Source organism: Colius striatus, chromosome 6, assembly GCF_028858725.1.
Source record: "Colius striatus isolate bColStr4 chromosome 6, bColStr4.1.hap1, whole genome shotgun sequence".
Lineage (NCBI taxonomy): Eukaryota > Metazoa > Chordata > Aves > Coliiformes > Coliidae > Colius > Colius striatus.
Genome location: NC_084764.1, coordinates 27,152,578 through 27,172,311, shown reverse-complemented (window position 1 = coordinate 27,172,311; position 19,734 = coordinate 27,152,578). Strand labels below are relative to the sequence as shown.

Genomic DNA, 19,734 nt, shown 5'->3' with positions numbered 1-19,734 from the left:
CTTGTGTTACATTTCTTTTAATTTCCAGTAATTATATCTACATGTCTTTGATTGAAATCTTAATAAGAAGGAAGACATTCTCAGGAACTAGTCCTGTGGACCCCCAGAAACTTGGAGCGCTAGCTGATGATTCACAGACAGCTGACTTGCCAGAAGAGACTGCACTGGCCCGTTCCCATTTCCGGCTGCTAGTATGCATCAAATGACTAAAAATTCATGAAATACTTTCCCACTATTTTTCTATGTAAACCATTCCCATAGTTACCACAGGCATGTATGTGCTCATGAGTGGTCGATGTCATTGCAAACAGGAAAGAAAGCATCCATGAAGCTCTCTTAATTAAAATGTGTTCCACCCCATGCAAAAACATCTGGGGTTTAAATTAAAACTCCAGTTAGCCATTTGCAATGCTTTATTAACAAAGATCTCTGCTTAAAAACAGTCTTACTACTCAAAACTTTAATGAAACTGTGTAATATAGGAAAAAAATGCCAGTCAAACTTGCATGTTGTGTAATTTGATAAATTTTATGTTGCCTATCTTAAAGGTAAATTGATTTCTTGATCTCCTGAAATCATCAAAACTGTGGTATAATTGCAGTAATGGTATATATGGAGTATATAAATACAGAATACATTTTTTTCTTCCCTCTATACATATGATGTACTACATCATAGAATGACGCAGCTATCATGGAATTTGTCTGTTATGTGAAAGTCAACAGAGAACTTCAGGCCTCTTAAGTAGAATCACACCCTGTGTAAAAGCAGCATATATAATGTATCAGAGCAGCGCTGGAGATAGAAATTGACGTGTTAACAAGGAAAGCAAAGGATACTGTTACACATGATGTGTGCATCCTATTCTTGCTATTTCAGTATTCATAGAATCACAGAATCATAGAATCATTTTAGCTAGAAAAGACCTTTAAGAATATCAAGTCTAACCACTAACCTGACACTGCCAAGCCCACTACTAAACTGTATCCCTCAGAACCTCATCTACACTTCTTTTAAACATCTCCAGGGATGATGATTCCACCACCTCACTGGGCAGCCTGTGCCAGTGTTTAACAGCCCTCTGAGTGAGAAAGTTCTTCCTCATCTCCAATCCGAACCTCCCCTAGTGCAACTTGAGGCCATTTCATCTTGTCTTATCACTCATTACTTGGGAAATGAGACCGACCATTTTAAAATAAATCATTGTAGGTCACCTTTAACATTACATGTTTCATTTGCATTGTGAGTAACTGCCTGCTGCATTTGCAGTCAGTTAAAATTACAGTTGCATTTAATCTTTTTATGGGTATTCTTTGCGGATTAGCTAACTGGTACTTAAGTCAACTCTAATTTTCAAAATATACATGCAATACAGATAGCCACTTGTTTTTACCTATGTCAGATAAGAAAGGAGCACTGTACTTGAAAGTCTGTTTTATGGTTTAATATTTTTGTATTTTCAATATATTGACTATGAAGGCAAACTTTAGGAGAACTATATAGAAACCTGCTTTGATTTATTTGCATTTAGCATTGCAGCTTTAAGACTAAAAATGTGTATCTGATTTTGATTTAGATCTATCCCTTGAGACTGTGAAACTGTCTATCACCAAGAATACTTCAGTATAGGAGAATTAACTGTTCACATGCAGTTTAAACATCAAAGTATTTGTATGAAGTAATGGAAAATGAGTAATTTGTTTTGTCATTCTCTGTGAAAACATAGAACGCCCCTTTTCAAAGTAAATAATTTTTATTTTATAAACAAAAAGATTAGTAGCACTTACTTATGGAAGAGACTGCTGTTAAGTAACATAACATTAATACTGCTTCAGTCATTACAGTTGGTGTTTCTTCCTCTTATCAGTACCATTCGTGCACTGTATCAGTACCATCTGTTCCCTGTTAAACAATGAGCAGACAGATGTGACTGCTCTTTAGGATTATTTGTATGCATTATGGCATACAGCTTTCCACTTGCTGGGAAAAAAAGTTAATAGTATTTAATTGCCCTCTCTGTCAGGTGCTGCCAACATCTTTTTTCACATTTTGTCTGTGTACCTCAGTCGATCTCTGTTAATCAAATAGAGTGTAGTCATTAATGTTACAAGTATGACATTTGATCCACGTTGGGGACATTGCTGTGCATTTCATTAAATTACCAGACTGAGCCTGTGGGCTGGCTAAAAGCTATATCACCTTTCCCTCCCATTCTTCAACAGATTCTTTTGTTGCCACCATCTTTATTTAATTTCCCCTAACAAACTTGACTCTTTTCTTTTTCTGTTTTTTATTTGCACATCACTTCCATTCTCTTCATTAGTTTTATGAGAAAAAGCACATCTTTCTTTCACTGAAAATGTTAGCATGTGACTTATCATGTTCAAATCATTTCACAAACTGCTCGGAAGACTTTTTAGAATTTAAAGGGAACTGTTCTGGTTAAGACCGAAGGTCAGCCTAACCCTGTTATAGACATTTATAACAGTGGCCAAAGTAAGATGCTTGGGGAAGAATATATGATGTATATTTTGTTTCCCACTCATTCATTCTGATTCCAGCCATTCAAAGCTCAGAGTCTTACAGAGTTGAATGTAGTTTCTACAGTTTTGGAACCCTTCTATGGTCTTTCTCATTCATGAACTTGCCCAGTTTTCTGGTTAAACCCATATAAAATTTTCTCTTTATCTGACTTCTGATTTTATGCAAATTGGGCATTTCTTCCCTCAGCCATCTGTCTTCCTGGCTGAAGAGTCCTGTTTTTTCAAGTCATTATATTTAATCACTTCTCATGTGGAAAGCACTCCATGGCTTTGATCATTCTTGTTGCTCTTCTCTGGCCTTTCCCTGTTTCTATTGTGAAATAGAGTTCCACAGCTGCACTCAATACTCAAGATGCAAGTACAGTATGGATTAATACTCAGGTATAATTGTTCTCTGGCTTCTTTTTTCCTTTCCTGATTACATCTAGTGTTGGTTTTCATTTTCTGATTGATATTAAGCATTGAGTTAGCAAGTTTTTGTAAATACATGTTATTACCCCACAGTCTACTTTCTTAGCAGTAATAGTAATGGCCCATCATTTTGTATGCAAAATTAGATTTTGTTTTTAGAAGTGTTAAAAACGTTTCAGAAATCAAAATACCCTGTATCATTTGTTATCCACATGATTTTTGAGGAAACAAAAAAAAAACCCCAAGGAACTGAGTATGCATATAAGCTGAAGGCTGGTCTTCTTTCAAGATGACATTTAATAATTTAACTAATGAGGACTAGCTGAGGCACAGCTAAATTTCTCCACCACCCCCCACGTCCTCAAAAAGTATGTGAAATAGAGGAGATATATTTAGGAGACTCTTTGGAAGAACAGATGATGAGCATCTTCCTTAACTCCATTTACAGACAGTGTTGACATGAAGTTTTGGCATTAGAATTTAAAGAACAAATTGAAAAATGGGATGGCTTAAGGCATGGGCTTACACTTAGAAGCTGAGTTCCATTAATGCTAAGAACAGATCACAAGTGGCCTTTATTAAAGTGGGGGGGAAAAAAGCAAAAATCTTTGTAGCTGGAAAAACAAAAAATGCTGTAAATTGAATACACTTTATAGCATGCTGAGGAGCCACCACATTAAATATGCCCTGTGTCCTAGGCAACTTTATTTCAACTCTGTGTGACATCTCGAATGTATATTTTTCTGCAGTTCATAAATTAAATACTTGAGCAAAATGTATTGGGTAATGTATACTATAAGCTATATTTATGGTATATTAATGCTATATTTAAACTATGTTTACGGATTAATTTGGTGCTAGACCAAGAAGAGAAGTTGAGGAGTGTTACAATTTTGGGTTTATTTCCTGTGAGGAAGGATTTTAGTTCTGAAGGGGTAAGGAAGTTTTTGGTGTTCGAAGTGAAAAAAACTTTGTAGACGTGTGTCCATGAAATCTGTGTGATGCTAGGATGACTGCTTAAACATTAGGATTCAGTGTTTTGTTCCACGTGTAGTTAAATTTTGATTGCTTATTGTCTGCTGCCTCTCATATGTTTCCCAGTCTTACAAACACACACAGGGATGTCTCTGACAGACATTGCATCTTGTCATAAATTAATGGAGTGGAAAATCAATGCTTTGATGAACATAAGGCCATTTTAAATACAGCATGAAATATGAATGAATACTGCTTTACTGTGGTAAAAGTGAAATGGTTGGCTCTTATAAGAGGGAAACATTAGAGATTGATAGATACCTCTAGGCAATTTTGCTTTTATGTGGAGATGTATCGTAGCATTTGAAAAAAAAATTAGCTATAAAAATATTTCTACACTATAACCTGTAAAAACCACTTTTAATGCCATACGTAGGCCTCCTCCTTATTGCATCCTGAAAATATGAAGAAGAATCTATTTTACTTATTAATTATTAATGTATAGCTGTAGGTTCTGTAGTTCTTTTCTGGTAAAGAACCAGATACATTACAGGAAAAGTAATTTCTTTTCTCCTTATAAAATCTTCTAGGGTGAATTTTAGAAGTAAAACAGATAATCGCAAATTAAGTTACATGTTGCAATACAGGACTTCTTATGAAGATAGTAAATATTAATTTTGGTCCAAACACTGCTAGCTAAGCATGAATTTTACTTCCTTTCTCATGCAGCAGGTGAGAAACTAGAAAGTACTGTTTGCTTGTTAGAAGAAATAACCTTTATTAATTCTGACTTGGAGTTTTGCAAAACTGATTTTCCCTACTTTATTTAGTGGAAGGCAGCACAAGTATGCAGCTTTCTGTCCTTCCAGGCTTTTCCTGGCATTTCCCATGGTCAATTCTCAGCATTGCAATTAAGGACTTTTTCTTACTTGTTGCCCATTTCAAGAAGTGGTTTACCTGTCTTTCAGGAGTAACTTCATATTTGTAGTCTTGTATAATTTTTGTGTATTTTTAAATAATCTACCAAAATTAATGTGTTGGTATGAAAGAGAAGCAAATACACTCATTTTGGTTCATACCTAAAACTTATCTCCATGTTTTTCTCTGTCTCATTTCTATTTTCTTTTCACTAAATGAATAAAGAATCTTTGTTTTAGTCTGTTTCATTTTTGGCAATTCTACCTCTGCTTCTTGAAATCTAAAATATCCTTCTTTGCTGGTCAATCCTTTTACGCCATTTTATGGGCTTCTTCCTCTTCCCATTTTTCTTGAAGCAATAATTCATCCAACTCTCTTGTAAAATTCTTTTCTCTTATTATCTTATTTTCTAATTACTTCTCCATGATAATGGAGTAGTTGTTGTTCTAGCACCTTTGACTGCAATATATTCCTGTTCTCCTCTACACTGTGTCAAGAGTAGAAATTATCCTGGTAAAAAGGGCCATATCTGGAAATTCCCATGTGTTTTTCTCCTACTGCAGAATGTAACAGTGGGATAAGAGAGCACTTTTTTTAGCTAACCAAACAATCTAAGGATAAAAATTTATTCCTAGAAGGTGGGAAATACTGTTTGAACCTCATTAATCTCAGAAGGGGAAAAAAAAAACCCAAATATCTTGAAAAATGATTATCAATGTATTTCTTTTATAGAAATAGTTCCTAATATTGTCAGCATATTAACTGCCAGTGTAATTTTTCCGTAATAACAGAAAAATAAATAATGTTACAGAAATAATATTTTTGCATACATATAATTACAGAAACTGAAAAACCACTCTCATGACCACTATGTAATTTGATCTGTTGGTAGTGAATATTGGTTAAAGTTCAGTTCTGTGAGATGCAAATGAATCCTATTGTTTATGAGACTTGATCTTCATTTGTCATGGAAAGCATATTTCTTACAATTTTTTGAATGGAATGGTTCGAACTGTTGGTAAAGAATCAGACAAGACAGAGATCATTGATTCTAGATTAGTGCTGTGTCTGTATATAGGTTACTCGGTTCAGTTCTGGTTCTCTGTTCCTCACTACATCTCCATCTTAAAAGCCACAAAACTAGAGAGGCTATACAATACGTAAGAACAATCAAAGGCATAAAACTTTTTCCATATGAGGAACAACTAAGTACACTGGGACTCTTCAGCCTGAAAAGATATTAATGGAAAAGATTGAAAGAGGTCTGTAAAATGAGAAGTTGGAGAGAGAAGATAAATAAAGGTTGATAAAGCTCTCTGTTATAGTGTAAGATTGAGAGAGCACGTAATTAAGCTGTCAGGTGGTTTGTTTGAAGGCAAATACAGGCTTTCCTGTATTATGTTATGTTATATTTGTGGTTTGATATATCCAGCATAGTTCTTTATTACAGGCTTGACTCATTGGGTTGCTTTTGAAGATTGTCAGGGAGCTTCATGTAACACAAAACACAGCTTTTTGGTGTAAATTGTATTTGTCCTGAGATATTCACACGAATTTTTCTTATTCTGGTGTGAAGTCTTTTTGGGGATTAAGTAGATATGGGATATTTTTCATGTTGGTCAGATTGAGACTTTCCAAGATTACCAGGGCAAGTTAGTAACTCAGTTTGCACAGGCTTTACAGCATAATGATGTTTGACTTAAGGATTAATGAATTTTATTTGCTGTATAGATTTTTACTTTAAAGTGACAAGGCATTAATATGGTTCATGAAGCCCATTATTGGTAGATGGCATACCAGATTGACAGAATCTTATCAAAACAAATGTGATATAGAATTGTAAAGGAAATGCCAACTGTTCAGACAGTAAGAATAGTATTGTTTCTACTTACTCTTCAGCAAATAATACAAAGGCAACCTTTGAGAAACTCAAAGGACTCTGGGGACATGACTAGTCTTTATACAAAACCAACCAACTTCACCCATGCACAAACCTGAAACATGATACTCATTTTCCTCAGTTCTTTACATCTTGCTATAAACTAGATTTTTTTGTGTCACAGGTGTGGATGTGAAATCTTTTTGTTGAGTCCAACCCTAACTCTCCCTAGAGTTGTAATTCATCTTTCAGGAGTACGTACGATATATCTAAGCTAAAAATACGAAATTTGGTTATTCTACATTGAGCTGTGTGCTCACTGCACATATTTGTATTTTTAAAAAAATCTTAGAAAATATATATTACAATGTGTTTAACTACAAAGGTATAAACATTGTGAGTATAGATTCATATTTTTCTGAAATGTACTTTACTGAAATTCAATATAAGAAAACTGAAGGATACATAAACTCCAAAATTTAAAATAAGTATTGTTCTGGTCAATAAATTAGTAACTATTAATGGAGATTCAAATTAAGGAAGCTACTGTGCTTATTATTTTGTTCTTTTTCCTTAACAGCCTGTTTACTCTTGACCAGTTTAATTTACAGATATAACTATAAACTTGTTTCCATAGATGTAATAGATTTTTAATGTTTGAGATGTCTGAAGGAAATGACTAATTTTTATGCTTTGTCTTATGTTCTGTCCTTTAGAGTACACGAATAGCTTTAGACCATCTGGAGTCTGTTCCTGAGAAACTGAGCCTGTTGGAAAATTTCAAAGATATCAGGGTGAGAAAGATTTCATTTAACTCTTTCAGTACTTCTGAAATATTTTGATTAATTAATATCTACCATACGTATAGATAAATTGATTGAAAAGATAAATGACATATGTACATATTATCTAGACAAAACCCATAAAAAATTATTTTCATGTTTATCTCGATATTTTGAGGTTATAAATTTAGTCCTAATTAGTAACACTGCTAACATGCTCCATAATATAAGCAAACATTGATAACTGGACCTAATAGGTCGAGTCTTAATTACTTGTTCAGAATGTTTTTATAGAGTGGTGAATTCTGATATTACTTGTTAAAAAAAAAGTAATGAAATGAAATTAATTGTGCCAGTTATTTCAATATTGAAAGTAATGAGTAAAAACTTGGGAGCTTTACATTTTTTTTGATTTTTGTTTTGACATAATGCCATAATTGTCAGTTATTTTCCAAGTAGCACTATCAAATCAAGGTGTGTGTGTTTCAACATAGTGGAACATATCGGCAGTAGAGGTAGAGAACTGTCAAGAATGGTAAAACTCACATTAGATCTTCAGTGGCTAAGTGGTTAAATTGCTATATTATTATTACTTTCTGTATACGAAGCTGGTGGTTTACTAAAAAATAATTTACAACCTCATTGCATAATATAAATTTTAAGTCAGTATTAAATCACAGATCAACAAATGCCTAATTATTTTCATTTTACTTGCTACAGAATTTCTCATCCTGAGGTAGTCATAAAAAAATTTCAAAACATTCATGTTTGGAACCTTGTTTATTCTGAGTGTCCTTGCATGAGATCATGTGTCAATAATTTTATACTATTTTATTGCTGTCATCATGAACAGTTAGGAACACAGATGCTGATTGAAACCTTTGGGCTTTTTTAAAGAAGACTGTTGTTAAGATGTGTAGTTTTTAATTCATGTTCCAGATATCACCAGAAGAGCATTTTGTTCTGATACGTGTTGACATTGGCCTTGTGTTTCTGATGGTTTCCACAGTGCTAAAAGGAAAAATCCTGCTTTCAGCTGAGAGCAGCAATAGCTTGAATATGAGGTTTCTGCAGTTTCCTTCACACTTACACTCCCTTGCTTAGCATTACTGGGAAATGACATTGTTATTTTCTAGTTTGCTGTAGTTGTCACTTAGCAAGCATTTATGAGACTGGAACCCAATTTTTTTCGTTTATTCTGAGCTCTGTTCTCCTCAGGCCTATTTGCTTAAGATGAGTCTCTACCAACACCTATGTGTTATTCTATAAATAATTTCTTATTCAAGAGAACTAAACTTTCTACCTTAGCTTTAAGAATTACATCAATTTGGAGTTTCATTAATTCTTCTATTTGAAAATAACAAATTGTATTTTTTTCAGAATAGCATATTTTAATCTCAAATGCAATGTATGAATCAGGTATTTCAAAGACGTTCATTGGCTTTCACTGCTGCCACGTTCTTCCCTTAGTGTTCATACTAAGGGAGAAGGAAAGAATTGTTTTTTTTTTTTTATAATGGCCAGGAGAGCAAAGAACTTGCCCTGAGTGGAAGAGGAAGCGATTAAAGACTTGTTGGGCAAGCTTAAGGCTCATAAGTCAGTGGGTCCTGAAGTGATGCATCCAAGAGTGCTGAGAGAGCTGGCTGATGTGATTGCTAAGCCTCTCTCCATCATTTTTGAACAATCATGGAGGACAGATGAGGTGCCTGAGGACTGGAGAAAGGCCAGTGTCACTCCAGTCTTCAAAAAGGGCAGGAAGGATGACCCAGGAAACTACAGGCCGGTCAGCCTCACCTCCATCTCTGGAAAAGTGATGGAACAACTCATCCTGAATGTTATCACTAAACATATGAAGGAAAATGTGGTTATCGGGGGAGTCAACATAATTCACCGGGGGAAGTCCTGTTTGACCAACCTGGTAGCCTTCTATGAGTGCATGACCAGCTGGCTAGATGAGGGGAGAGCAGTGAATGTCATCTACCTTGACTTCGGCAAGACTTTTGACACTGTCTCCCACAACATCCTCCTCAGAAAGTCCTGTGCACCAGTACAGGCTGGGGGTCGAACTGCTGAAGAGCAGCTCTGCAGAGAGAGACCTGGGAGTCCTGACTGATAATAAACTAACCATGAGCCAGCAATGTGCCCCCATGGCCAAGAAGGCCAATGGCATCCTGGAATGCATCAAGAAGAGTGTGGCCAGCAGGTCAAGGAAGGTTCTTCTCCCCCTCTATTCTGCCCTGGTGAGGCCTCATCTGGAGTCCTGTGTCCAGTTCTGGGCTTCTCAGCTCAAGAGGGACAGAGAACTTCTGGAGAGAGTCCAGCGCAGGGCCACCAAGATGATCAGGGGAATGGAACATCTTTCATACGGGGAAAGGCTGCGGGAACTGGGGCTGTTTAGTCTAGAAAAGAGAAGACTGAGGTGTGACCTTATTAACATTTACAAATATCTAAATGGTGGGTGTCAGGAGGTTGGGACATCCCTTTTTTCTATAGTAGCTAGCAACAGGACAAGGGGTAATGGGCTGAAGCTGGAACACAAAAAGTTCCACTTAAACATAAGAAAAAACTATTTCACTGTTCAGGTGAGGGAGCCCTGGCACAGGCTGCCCAGAGGGGTTGTGGAGTCTCCTTCCCTGGAGGTCTTCAAGACCCGCCTGGACACGTTCCTATGTGACCTGATGTAAGTGGACCTGGTTCTGCAGGGGTGTTGGACTAGATGATCTCTAAAGGTCCCTTCCAACCCTACCATTCTATGGTTAGCTAGTTCAGTGAGAAGCATTATATTTTCTTATTTGTGCATACTGTTTAGTCCATATCCTTATAACACTTTTTTCCTCAAGTGCTTGTTTCTACATTATTGCAATTAATTTTCTTCATTACAGAATTTCTTTGTTAAAAGATATGATATTACTGGATTTTTGAAAGAATTACAAGAAATCATTCACCAGTTAACCAGTTTACATTTTAACTTATTTTGATGTTAACATATCTGGTACAGAACACTATGCTTTCATATGGTACCTTTAGTTCAACACGTGAAATTCAATAATGAATTCTTTCTTGCTGTATTGAAAATCCTTGGTGATACCTGTGTTAACAATAGCCAGCTCATGTTTATTACCTGCTTTTCACGTTAAATATTCATTTTGATCTTCCAATGCATTTCTAGGAGTTTCATTGCCAAAGGAAGATGATTGAGGAAAGATTTACAAAGTATAAAGAAATAGTGAGTTCTCTTCAGCAACAGCTGGAAGATTCAAAACTAAGAGTCCAACAATTCAAGGTATGTGTGTGTACTCCACTTTTGTTTTACAGGTTTATTTGATATATATATAAGCTCCTAGAACACAGACTAAAATCACATGTCGATGTTTCTGGCTTATGTAGCTGCTATGACTGATATAAAATTTGAGGACAGCAATGTTGTCTTCATTCTCAAGTGCCATGAACACTTTCCCAAAATCTTTACAATTTCACAGAAAAGTGTCTTGCTGTGTCTTAATACTCTGAAGTGTTTACCTGCTTTGTCAAATTGTTGCCTGCAGCAGTTTTCCCTTGTCCTTTCATGTAAAAGACAAAATACAGAAATCTGTTTCCTCCATTAAAAGGATAAGTGTTTTGTAGATTGTGTAAAGTGACTTTTTCATTTGTCTTTGTATTCTTTATCAAAGATACTGTATTATGTCTGTTTCATACACAAATGAAAAACAGAGAAGTGATTTGCTAAAGTGCACTGAGTGGACTGATAACAGGGCTCAGCATGATTTCTTAACTCCCTGCAATACAGATCCAGTGCTCTTGTTTAGAAACATTAACTGTAATGAGTTCACCTTTCCAATTGTAAACACACTTTCTTTCATGGTCATATTGCTTCTCGCTGTGTGTCACTATGGTAGCAGCTTCTGTAGAACTACAATGTCTTACAGACGTGGCTGAAATAAGTAATCTGAAGAATCATGCTAGTATTTTTGCTACTTATCACAATCAAAGCAAGATGCTTTGGCCATGAATCTTACCAATATCTTTAAGCAATTGAGCTCAAGTCTAGGATTATGCATCATAGATCAAAAAACTTTAAGTAGTTTGAGTTCACCTCTTCCATAGTGGTCTTCCTTCTGTAAAATGAGGACATAGCAGTAGGTCTTTTAAAAAGCAGAAAAAAAGTAAAAGGCTGAGTATTTTAGCTTAGTAAGTTGTTGTCAGAAGGAAGTATTCAGCTACTTAAAGCCATATTTCTCTTTTGTAAATAACTGAAAGGAGGAAACAGGACAGATTCAGTCAATTTCTAATGATGATTTTCAGTTTATTGAATTTCTCTTGTCTTCACATAAAAGTTGTTAATTCAGTAACCACTGAAATTTGGACAACATTGAAAAACTAACTAAAATGCAGTCAATTATGGCAGAATATAATGTTGCACTCAGCTGACTGAACTTACTGAGCTCGCATTATTTGAATTCTATATTCAGAAACCAGTATAAGGCTGATCCCAAACTATTTTCTCACTCTTCAGACAACAGAGAGCATTTAATGGAGTCACTTTTGTCAGGACTAATTGGGTTTTTGCATGACTTAGAGTAGCGTTTGCTGTCACAGCCATTACAAATAGAACAGAATGTTCAAAACCAAGTAACAAATGGGTGCTAATCTGATTTCAGTGATCAGACTATCTTAGTCTAAAAAACCCATTTCTAATGCTTGCCTTTCTTACTCTCCCTTGGAACAAGTTCAAATGCATTGTTGTTTATTTTTTTTTCTTTTACTATTTATCAGTTGAGAGGCTGTAAAATTGATAGGTGAAAGAGGTGAAAGAGGACATCAAAGTTCTTTCTTTCTGATTCATACTCTGAACACAACATAATGTTTCAAAGTAGACAGATACTGTGTAGGTGATAAGAAAATGCATGTTTTAAAAAACAGTTCTTGTAAAATTTTTACACTGACCATTTTAGATAAAATGACTTGGGGAATTAATCTTTCTCCTCTGTTATCATCTTTCTAACCTTTCTTGTAATACATTTCTTTTAGCTTGCTTGCCAACATTAATCTCAGACAGACATTGTCTAATATTGTGTCTTAGGCTCTTTTCATTTCAAGCAGCAAAAGTGAAATCAAAGTCGAATGGGCTCCTAAAAGCAGTTATTTTTCTTCCTTTATTATGATTTCATTTGTTCCCACTCAATCTCCATACACCTATGTAGTCTTGTCAGATGGCAGTAAAATACCCTTTGCTTGGAAGCCCAGGAAAAGCATAATCGTAATTTGTATATGTTAAAATGTAAGATTTCCAGTAATAAAGGAGGCCAGACACTGGCAGAATACCATCAAGTGCAATAATTGTGATTTTTTTGACTAAGAAAGACCTGATAGAGGATAAAAAATTGAGGAAAAGGAAGGTAAATATAACATATAATAATAAAAGAAATAATAGAGAATACCAACTGAAGCAAAATCAAAAGAGAATGCTGGAGGAAAAATAAAGATAAATATAATGATGGATAGATGCAAATATTTTAGGACAGTTTCTCTTCCACAAAAAATGACTATGTAGTCAAACAATTTCTATAAATAGAAAGCCATTTTGTACTACTGATGCTAGTGGAAGCACCTCACTTTTTTAAAAGCTGTATTCTAAGAGAACATTTATGAGAGCAGAATGAAAAGAAAAAAAGCTTTTTTTTGTTCTTTGAAAGTTGTGCTATATGCAATTTAGATATTAAGTCTCTCATCAGCACATAAGGGGATTAGTATGTATAATTCCCATTAGACTTAATAGGAGTAAATCGCTCTTCAGTGATGGGACAAAAGCTCATTGTGTCTCTGAATTAATGTTGAACTTTATTTTGTGTTCTGATTCGTTTTCAAGTCTTAGGATCAGCACGAATGATAAGGTGCAAGATGTTTTAACAAAATTCTCTGAAGCCGTTTATGATGAGAATTTGGTAGCAAAATTTAATGTTTTATGAATTAGTGCATTTGTGCATTATTATTTCAAGAAACTGAGTAATTTGGATACTAAGCAAAACTTTTAACCTTATTTTGGAAGGCATTGCAACCGGGAACTACTTGCTGCAGTACTAATAAAGATTTATGGAGATTTTTGTTTAAATGGCTTTTAAATTTTTGGGTTTTTTAGCTTATAAACCAAATGACTTTACTCACCAAAAAGCTACATTGTATGGGTCCAGGCATAAATACTAACTAATATCATATTTCAGACTTTCTTTAATGGTTTAACAAAAAAATGGAAGAGTAACTTCAGGTATTTTGAGAAATCAATGAAGTTTGAGTTTCCTCAATGGCAGGGAAAATTGATTTAGTTTTTATTACTACTTACTTGTGAAACTTGGGTGAATTAATGTGGACCATTCATTGATGAGGAATTCATCATTCTGTGATGTCTTCCCTGCTGTTATGCTTTGTCCTAAATGTGGATGTGATTTAAACAAGAAAGAGAATTTTTACAACTTATTGTAGTGACTAAACTTACAGTGCTCCCAATGCTTTCCCTAAGGCAAAGCAGTCTCTTTGCAAAGCAGAGGTTTTGTAGTGGTGAAATGAGCATGAAATTCATAGCAAACTGTTTTGAACCTAACTGTTATACTGAGAATTCAAATCAAGATTTTCCAGCATATGTGAAATCACAGCATATACCTGTATGTGTGCTACTGTATGTGTTTTGTTAAAGTTTACAGCTGCTTCATTTTGTCAGATAAAAGTTATTTTATTTGTCTACCATAGGATGCTGAAATTTCTGATGTAGAAGTAACCACTCCCTCTTCTAGTTGGAGAACTCAAACCAGCTTTTTGTCCAGATCACTGCTTTCAGATTCAGGTTGTAAGTATTGTTTCACAGGAAAAAAAAAATCTACAAGTAATATATTTTTCTCTTTTAAAACTGTTTTGCTTGAGAGAGCACTCTATTTTTTAACAAAAATATGGTAGAACCATCTTAAGAGTCCTTGTGTGTTTTAGCTCTAGATACTGGATGGATGCTTTTGTCTAGGAAGTATTTCATTACATCCCACTGACAGTTGTTTCGGATTTTTTAACTGGTTTATACAATATATTTTGTCATCCAAACCTGTACAGAAAAAAAAGAGCTGCACTTGGTTCTGAATCTCTGCATCAAGAATCATACCTGTAACCTAAGTATCTTTTCAGGGACCAAAGAGACATCCTCAACCACAAATTCTTTCCCAGATTGTTCATTTGTACCAGTTAGTCTTACGCTTATGTAGTAGTCGATCTGATGTGGTTAAACATAATTACTTTCTTTTCCTTTCAGAATCTGTGGTTTGTGATAAACATCTTTTTTTAGCAGTACAAACAGAATAGCAATAGTGGGAATGAAGCATAGAAGCAAATGCTTAATCTCATCTGTGCTTCAGGAGTAGCTTCCCCTGTCTGAGAGCTGTTTTTCCATTTTCCCTAATCTCATCTCTGTCAAATAGCCCTTGTAAGTTAATATACAGCTCAGCCTGGTTGTAATATAGCAGAGAAATAACCCATACCTTGCAGGTACATTGAACAAGATGATCTTCCTCTCAGCAATTGTGATTCAGCTGAAGAAACTTGCTGAAATTTAAAGATGAAGCAGAAATGTTCCTAAAATTTCTTACTCTGAATGGAACTTGGTAGGACTTGGGATACATGTTATCTGAATCCCATTTTCTCTGACAACTGCCTAAAGTTGTTATTTAGTACTTTCTAATCAATCTGATGAACCATTCCTGGTATTTCTTCTCTAATTCAACTGGTTGTAATTTAAAAAAAGTGATGAAGTAGTGATTCAATGTTGATCATATTTGCAAAGTCTTTTGAGCATTTGAGGAAGGCTTCTTTTGGAACTATGTTCAGATGTGGTGGTTTAACCCTGGCTGGGTGCCAGATGTCCAGCAAGTCGTTCTATCACTCTCCCTCCTCAGCTGGACAAAGGAGAGAGAAATATAATGAAAGCCTCATGAGTCAAGATAAGAACAGGGAGATCACTCAGCAATTAACATCATGGGCAAAACAGACTCAACATGGGGAGAAACTGTTTTATTTATTAATAAAGAGTCAAAACAGAGCAGGAAAATGAGAAATAAACCCCATAAATCTTAAAACACCTCCCCCCACCTTTCCCTTCTTCACAAGTTTCTACTTCCACGCACCCAGTGGCTCAGGGGGACAGGGAATGGGGGTTGCGGTCAGTTCGTCACAGATGGTCTCTTCCACTGATTCCTCTCAGGGAGAAGATCTCTTACACTTCCCTTTGCTACAGTGTGGGATCTCTCCCATAGGAGATAGTCCACGAACTTCTCTAACATGGATCCTTCTGATGGGCTGCAGTTCTTGACAAACTGCTCCAATGTGAGTCTTTCCCATACGGTGCAGTTTTTCCACAAGCTGCCCCAACATGGATCTCCTCCATGGAGGAAACAGTCCTTCAGGAACAGACTGCTCCAGCGTGGGTCCTCCATGGGGTCATAAATCCTATGAGCAAACCAGCTCCTCTCCATGGGTTCTCAGGTCCTACCAGGAACTTGCTCCAATATGAGCTTCCCACGGAGTCGCAGTTTTCTTTGGGCATCCACCAGCTCTGGTGTGGGCTCCTCCACAGGCTGTGAGTGGATCTCTGCTCCCCGACGGCCACCATGGACTGCGGGGCAAGTTGCCTCATCATGGTCTGCACCAAGATTCACAGGGAAATCTCTCTTCCAATGCCTGGGCACTTCCTCCTCCATCTCCACTGACTTTGGTGTGTGTGGAGATTTGTTTTCATACTCTCACTCCCTTCTTCTGCTCCTGCCATTTTGCAACTGTCCCACCAACTTCTTCCCCTTCTCAAATACATTATTCACAGAGGTGTTACCTCAGTCACTAATTGACCAGGCCATGGTCAGCTTTGGATCGATCTTAGAATTGACTGGCATTAGCTCTGTCAGCCACAGGGGAAGCTTCTGGCAGCTCTTTGTTTAAAGAAGCCACCCTGTAGCCCCTGTGCTACCAAAACTTGGCCCAGACAAAACCACTACATCAAGCATGGGTAAGAGACCTTTTTTTCTTGCTTAAAATTTTTAGGAAGGAATTTTCCACATCATAAATTAAGCTAATCTTAATATTTTGTATTTTCCAAATCCCAGAATGTTGTTGAGAGCGTCTATGCATTTATTTTGCATAAATGGTAAAGAGCTATTTTGAATACTTTTTTTTTTCAAAAAAAAAGCAAAAAAGGTAAGAGAATAGTGTTTTTTTTCACTTTTTCTGATTTATTTCTAAGGGAAAGGAACTGGATACAAAGATCTTTAGACTTCTAAGTTCTCACTTGTGTTCTATAAAAATGCATTAGTCAAAATCTCTGAGACTAAACCAGAGAAGTAGGCATAGAAAATTTTTCCTATCCCATTGACTCTGATAGAATAAAGGTGGTGTTCTTTTCTTTATCACTTTGCCTATTCCGATCTCCTAAGAGTTAATGTTATTGCATGTTCTTTTTTTGTGCTTAGCAAGTAAGCATGAGAGCATGTCACGTGTCTGTCCAAGATACCTGATGTCATTTTAGATGTCTGAGAGTGTACTTCTGGCTGTCTTTTCAGGAAGATATAAGATTCCTATAGGTCCCATCACATCTTTCACGGTTCTTTCTGGATGTCTGTGATAGCTTATGGCACTAAGGCATGTGAAATACTCCATCAGCTTTGGTTAGTGACTGAATGTTTTACCTTTATGCTGAACCCGATGTCCACCACTCATACATATTTTTAAGTTGTTGCTGTAGTTCTTGAGGACAGTGAAAATTCTGCAGTGGTATTAAGGAGCTTTTCTTGTAATTACTCATGAGTGGCAAACGATAAATTTAGCTACTTCAGTCATGTTAGTCACATAAATGACATGAATTTCTAATTTCAGTAAGGTTATTAATTACTTACACTTTGAAACTTTGACAGCAAAGTGTTTTGAGGTCTTTTGCTCCCAAACCTCCTGTAGCTTTTAATAAATCTACCTATAAACGTCATGACGTGTTTTCTGATTAATTTATATCCTAACTTCTTCAGAAATGGAAGAATGGATTTTGTTGTGATTTAGTATTTCCCCACTCCATTTCTCTTAATTTCATGAAACCTTACAGATTACAGAGTCAATAGATAACACTAGAAGCTCCCTTTCCAATGTGGATGTCTCATGACTTGTAGAGAGTACCATGAAGGACAGCAGACATGTTTGATATAATTAAATTTATATGTGAGGAAGATTCTGGAATTAAAGTTTAAAATCGATTGAAGAGAGAGGGAGAAAGTGTGAAAAAGTAAATAAGAGAACAATAATCTGCTTTTATATAGATATATATTTAGAAAAAAGTTGCCAACACAGCTGGCAGTTAAAAGGGAAAGTAATTAACATTCTGGTTTGTCTCATCTTCACGTTTCTGGTATAATTTTTACAATTATAACAGCTTTTCCATAACAAACTATTTTAAAGAAGCTTTTATTTCTGTACCCATTTTCTTAGAAACTTTAACTGAGAAAATAACTTATACAAGACAGCATTCATTAGACATGGTTTGCAGTCAGTGCTGTTTTCAGACCAAAACGGTTCATCTGAATAGTCAGTACTAGATGTTATCTGAAGAATAATCTTCAGAAGTTGTTTTTCTTGTGTATTACAAAAGTTTCTAGAGTTACAAATGCTTTGTAATAGCTTTGTGAATTGGGTCCTGCCTTTCTCTTTGTACAGTTCAAGGTTTTAACCTGGATGGTTTCCCAGATGCTATATGCCTTTTAGGATTGCTACTCTTGTTGGGAATTTGTGGGGAATATGTTCCAGGGCTTCTTAAGCTGTGCCTTTAAGAACAAGAAAACAGCCACCAGTTTTCTCAACTTGTGTAGCTGAGTTCACAGTCTTCTCTGACCCTTTGGCTCTGATGATACACAATAGTCTTGTGTTAACACAATATAGAGTAAGAATGTTATAATGGTTGAATACAAATAAGTTGTCCTGAATGTTGATTTTATTGTCATAACGATTAACTCTTTCAGTGTATGCTGATGTGTGTCTTCACCTCTCAATGTATGCTTTTTCTAAGTTCTTAAGACTGTTTGTATTGGTATTTATAGATAAGTAACTTAATTAAAAGTAAAAAAACATTGTAACATCATGATGTGTTGGGACACCATTCTAGAATAAAACCTTCTCAGATTGCTCAAGGATAAGAACCTGTAATGGTTAGAAACTTGATATCATCACTTTGAAAAATTCAAATTTATTTAGCATAGCAATGAATTTTCTTTTATTTTTCACTTTACTTTCAGTACTGACCACAGAAGATACCACTAAAATAGCAGGCACTAGCATAGTTTTGGACCAATATGGAAAAACTTATGCTGATAAATATTTGTTAATACCATATTACTTGCTGTATAAATTATTGTGTAATGAAATATTAGTTTCATATAGACATTGATGGTCAGTCAGCAAAATGTATGTTTCACTGAAGATGTCGAATTACTTTTCTTGTCTATTTCTAGCATTTATTAAAAGAATGTCTCCTTTGGGTACAGGTGCCACCAAGGAAGATTCCATTACTGTTGCTGTCAGCGAAATGAAGCTGCAAGCAGAAAGAGGGAAGCAGTAGGACGTTTTACAAAAACACACCAGCTTGCTTTGTGGTAAATTCCATTCCACTCTTTTTGGTTTTGAACTGTAATAATTCCATGTGCTATAGCGTTATGCACCCTTAGTCATTCAGCTATTGCCAAATGTTTAAATGGAAGAACATCAAGAGAGAGTCTAATGAAGTCTTGTGATAACTTATGTAACTTGTACACCGAAGATTTTCTGGGATTATACTATTGTTTTGTATTTACTTCTGTGCTCTCCTAAACTAAATTTATTGTATTTCTGAAATATTATTAAATGAAAGATCTCTGACATCTTTGTTTTGAGCTTATTTACCCATGTACAGGAATTACTTTGACTTTTTAAAAAAATAACGTTTAATAACATTATTAATAATGAAAAAATATTCAGAAATTACCTTTGTCTTACAAGTCATTATATAGTGTTGTGCAGACATATTTATGGTTTTAGGTTTTTCAATTTCTGACAATTATTCGAGAAAGAAGTGATAAATATTAAACTAAGTTTCCTCAAAATTAGTGGATATTCATATCATGATTCAGCATGTATCTGTTATTCTTCTGACAAGAACAGATGATCCCTGGTGAGGCACTTAGCACCTGAA

At 35.5% G+C, this 19,734-nt stretch overlaps 1 protein-coding gene across 6 annotated transcripts in view; it reads left to right on the top strand.

The window, feature by feature from the left end:
• CEP128 (centrosomal protein 128) overlaps positions 1–19,357 on the top strand; it is a 106,314-nt gene extending 86,957 nt beyond the window's left edge. For 5 of the 6 annotated variants that reach the window (XM_061998051.1, XM_061998054.1, XM_061998050.1 and 2 more), the window contains 4 exons: positions 7,443–7,520; positions 10,678–10,791; positions 14,250–14,346; positions 19,052–19,357. In XM_061998051.1, coding sequence (XP_061854035.1) covers positions 7,443–7,520; positions 10,678–10,791; positions 14,250–14,346; positions 19,052–19,125 — 363 coding nt within the window. In that variant the 3' untranslated portion in view covers positions 19,126–19,357. Of the gene's footprint in view, positions 1–7,442; positions 7,521–10,677; positions 10,792–14,249; positions 14,347–19,018 lie in introns of all 6 variants that reach the window. The other variant, XM_061998055.1, reaches the window with a different exon arrangement.
• Positions 19,358–19,734: the final 377 nt, after the last annotated feature.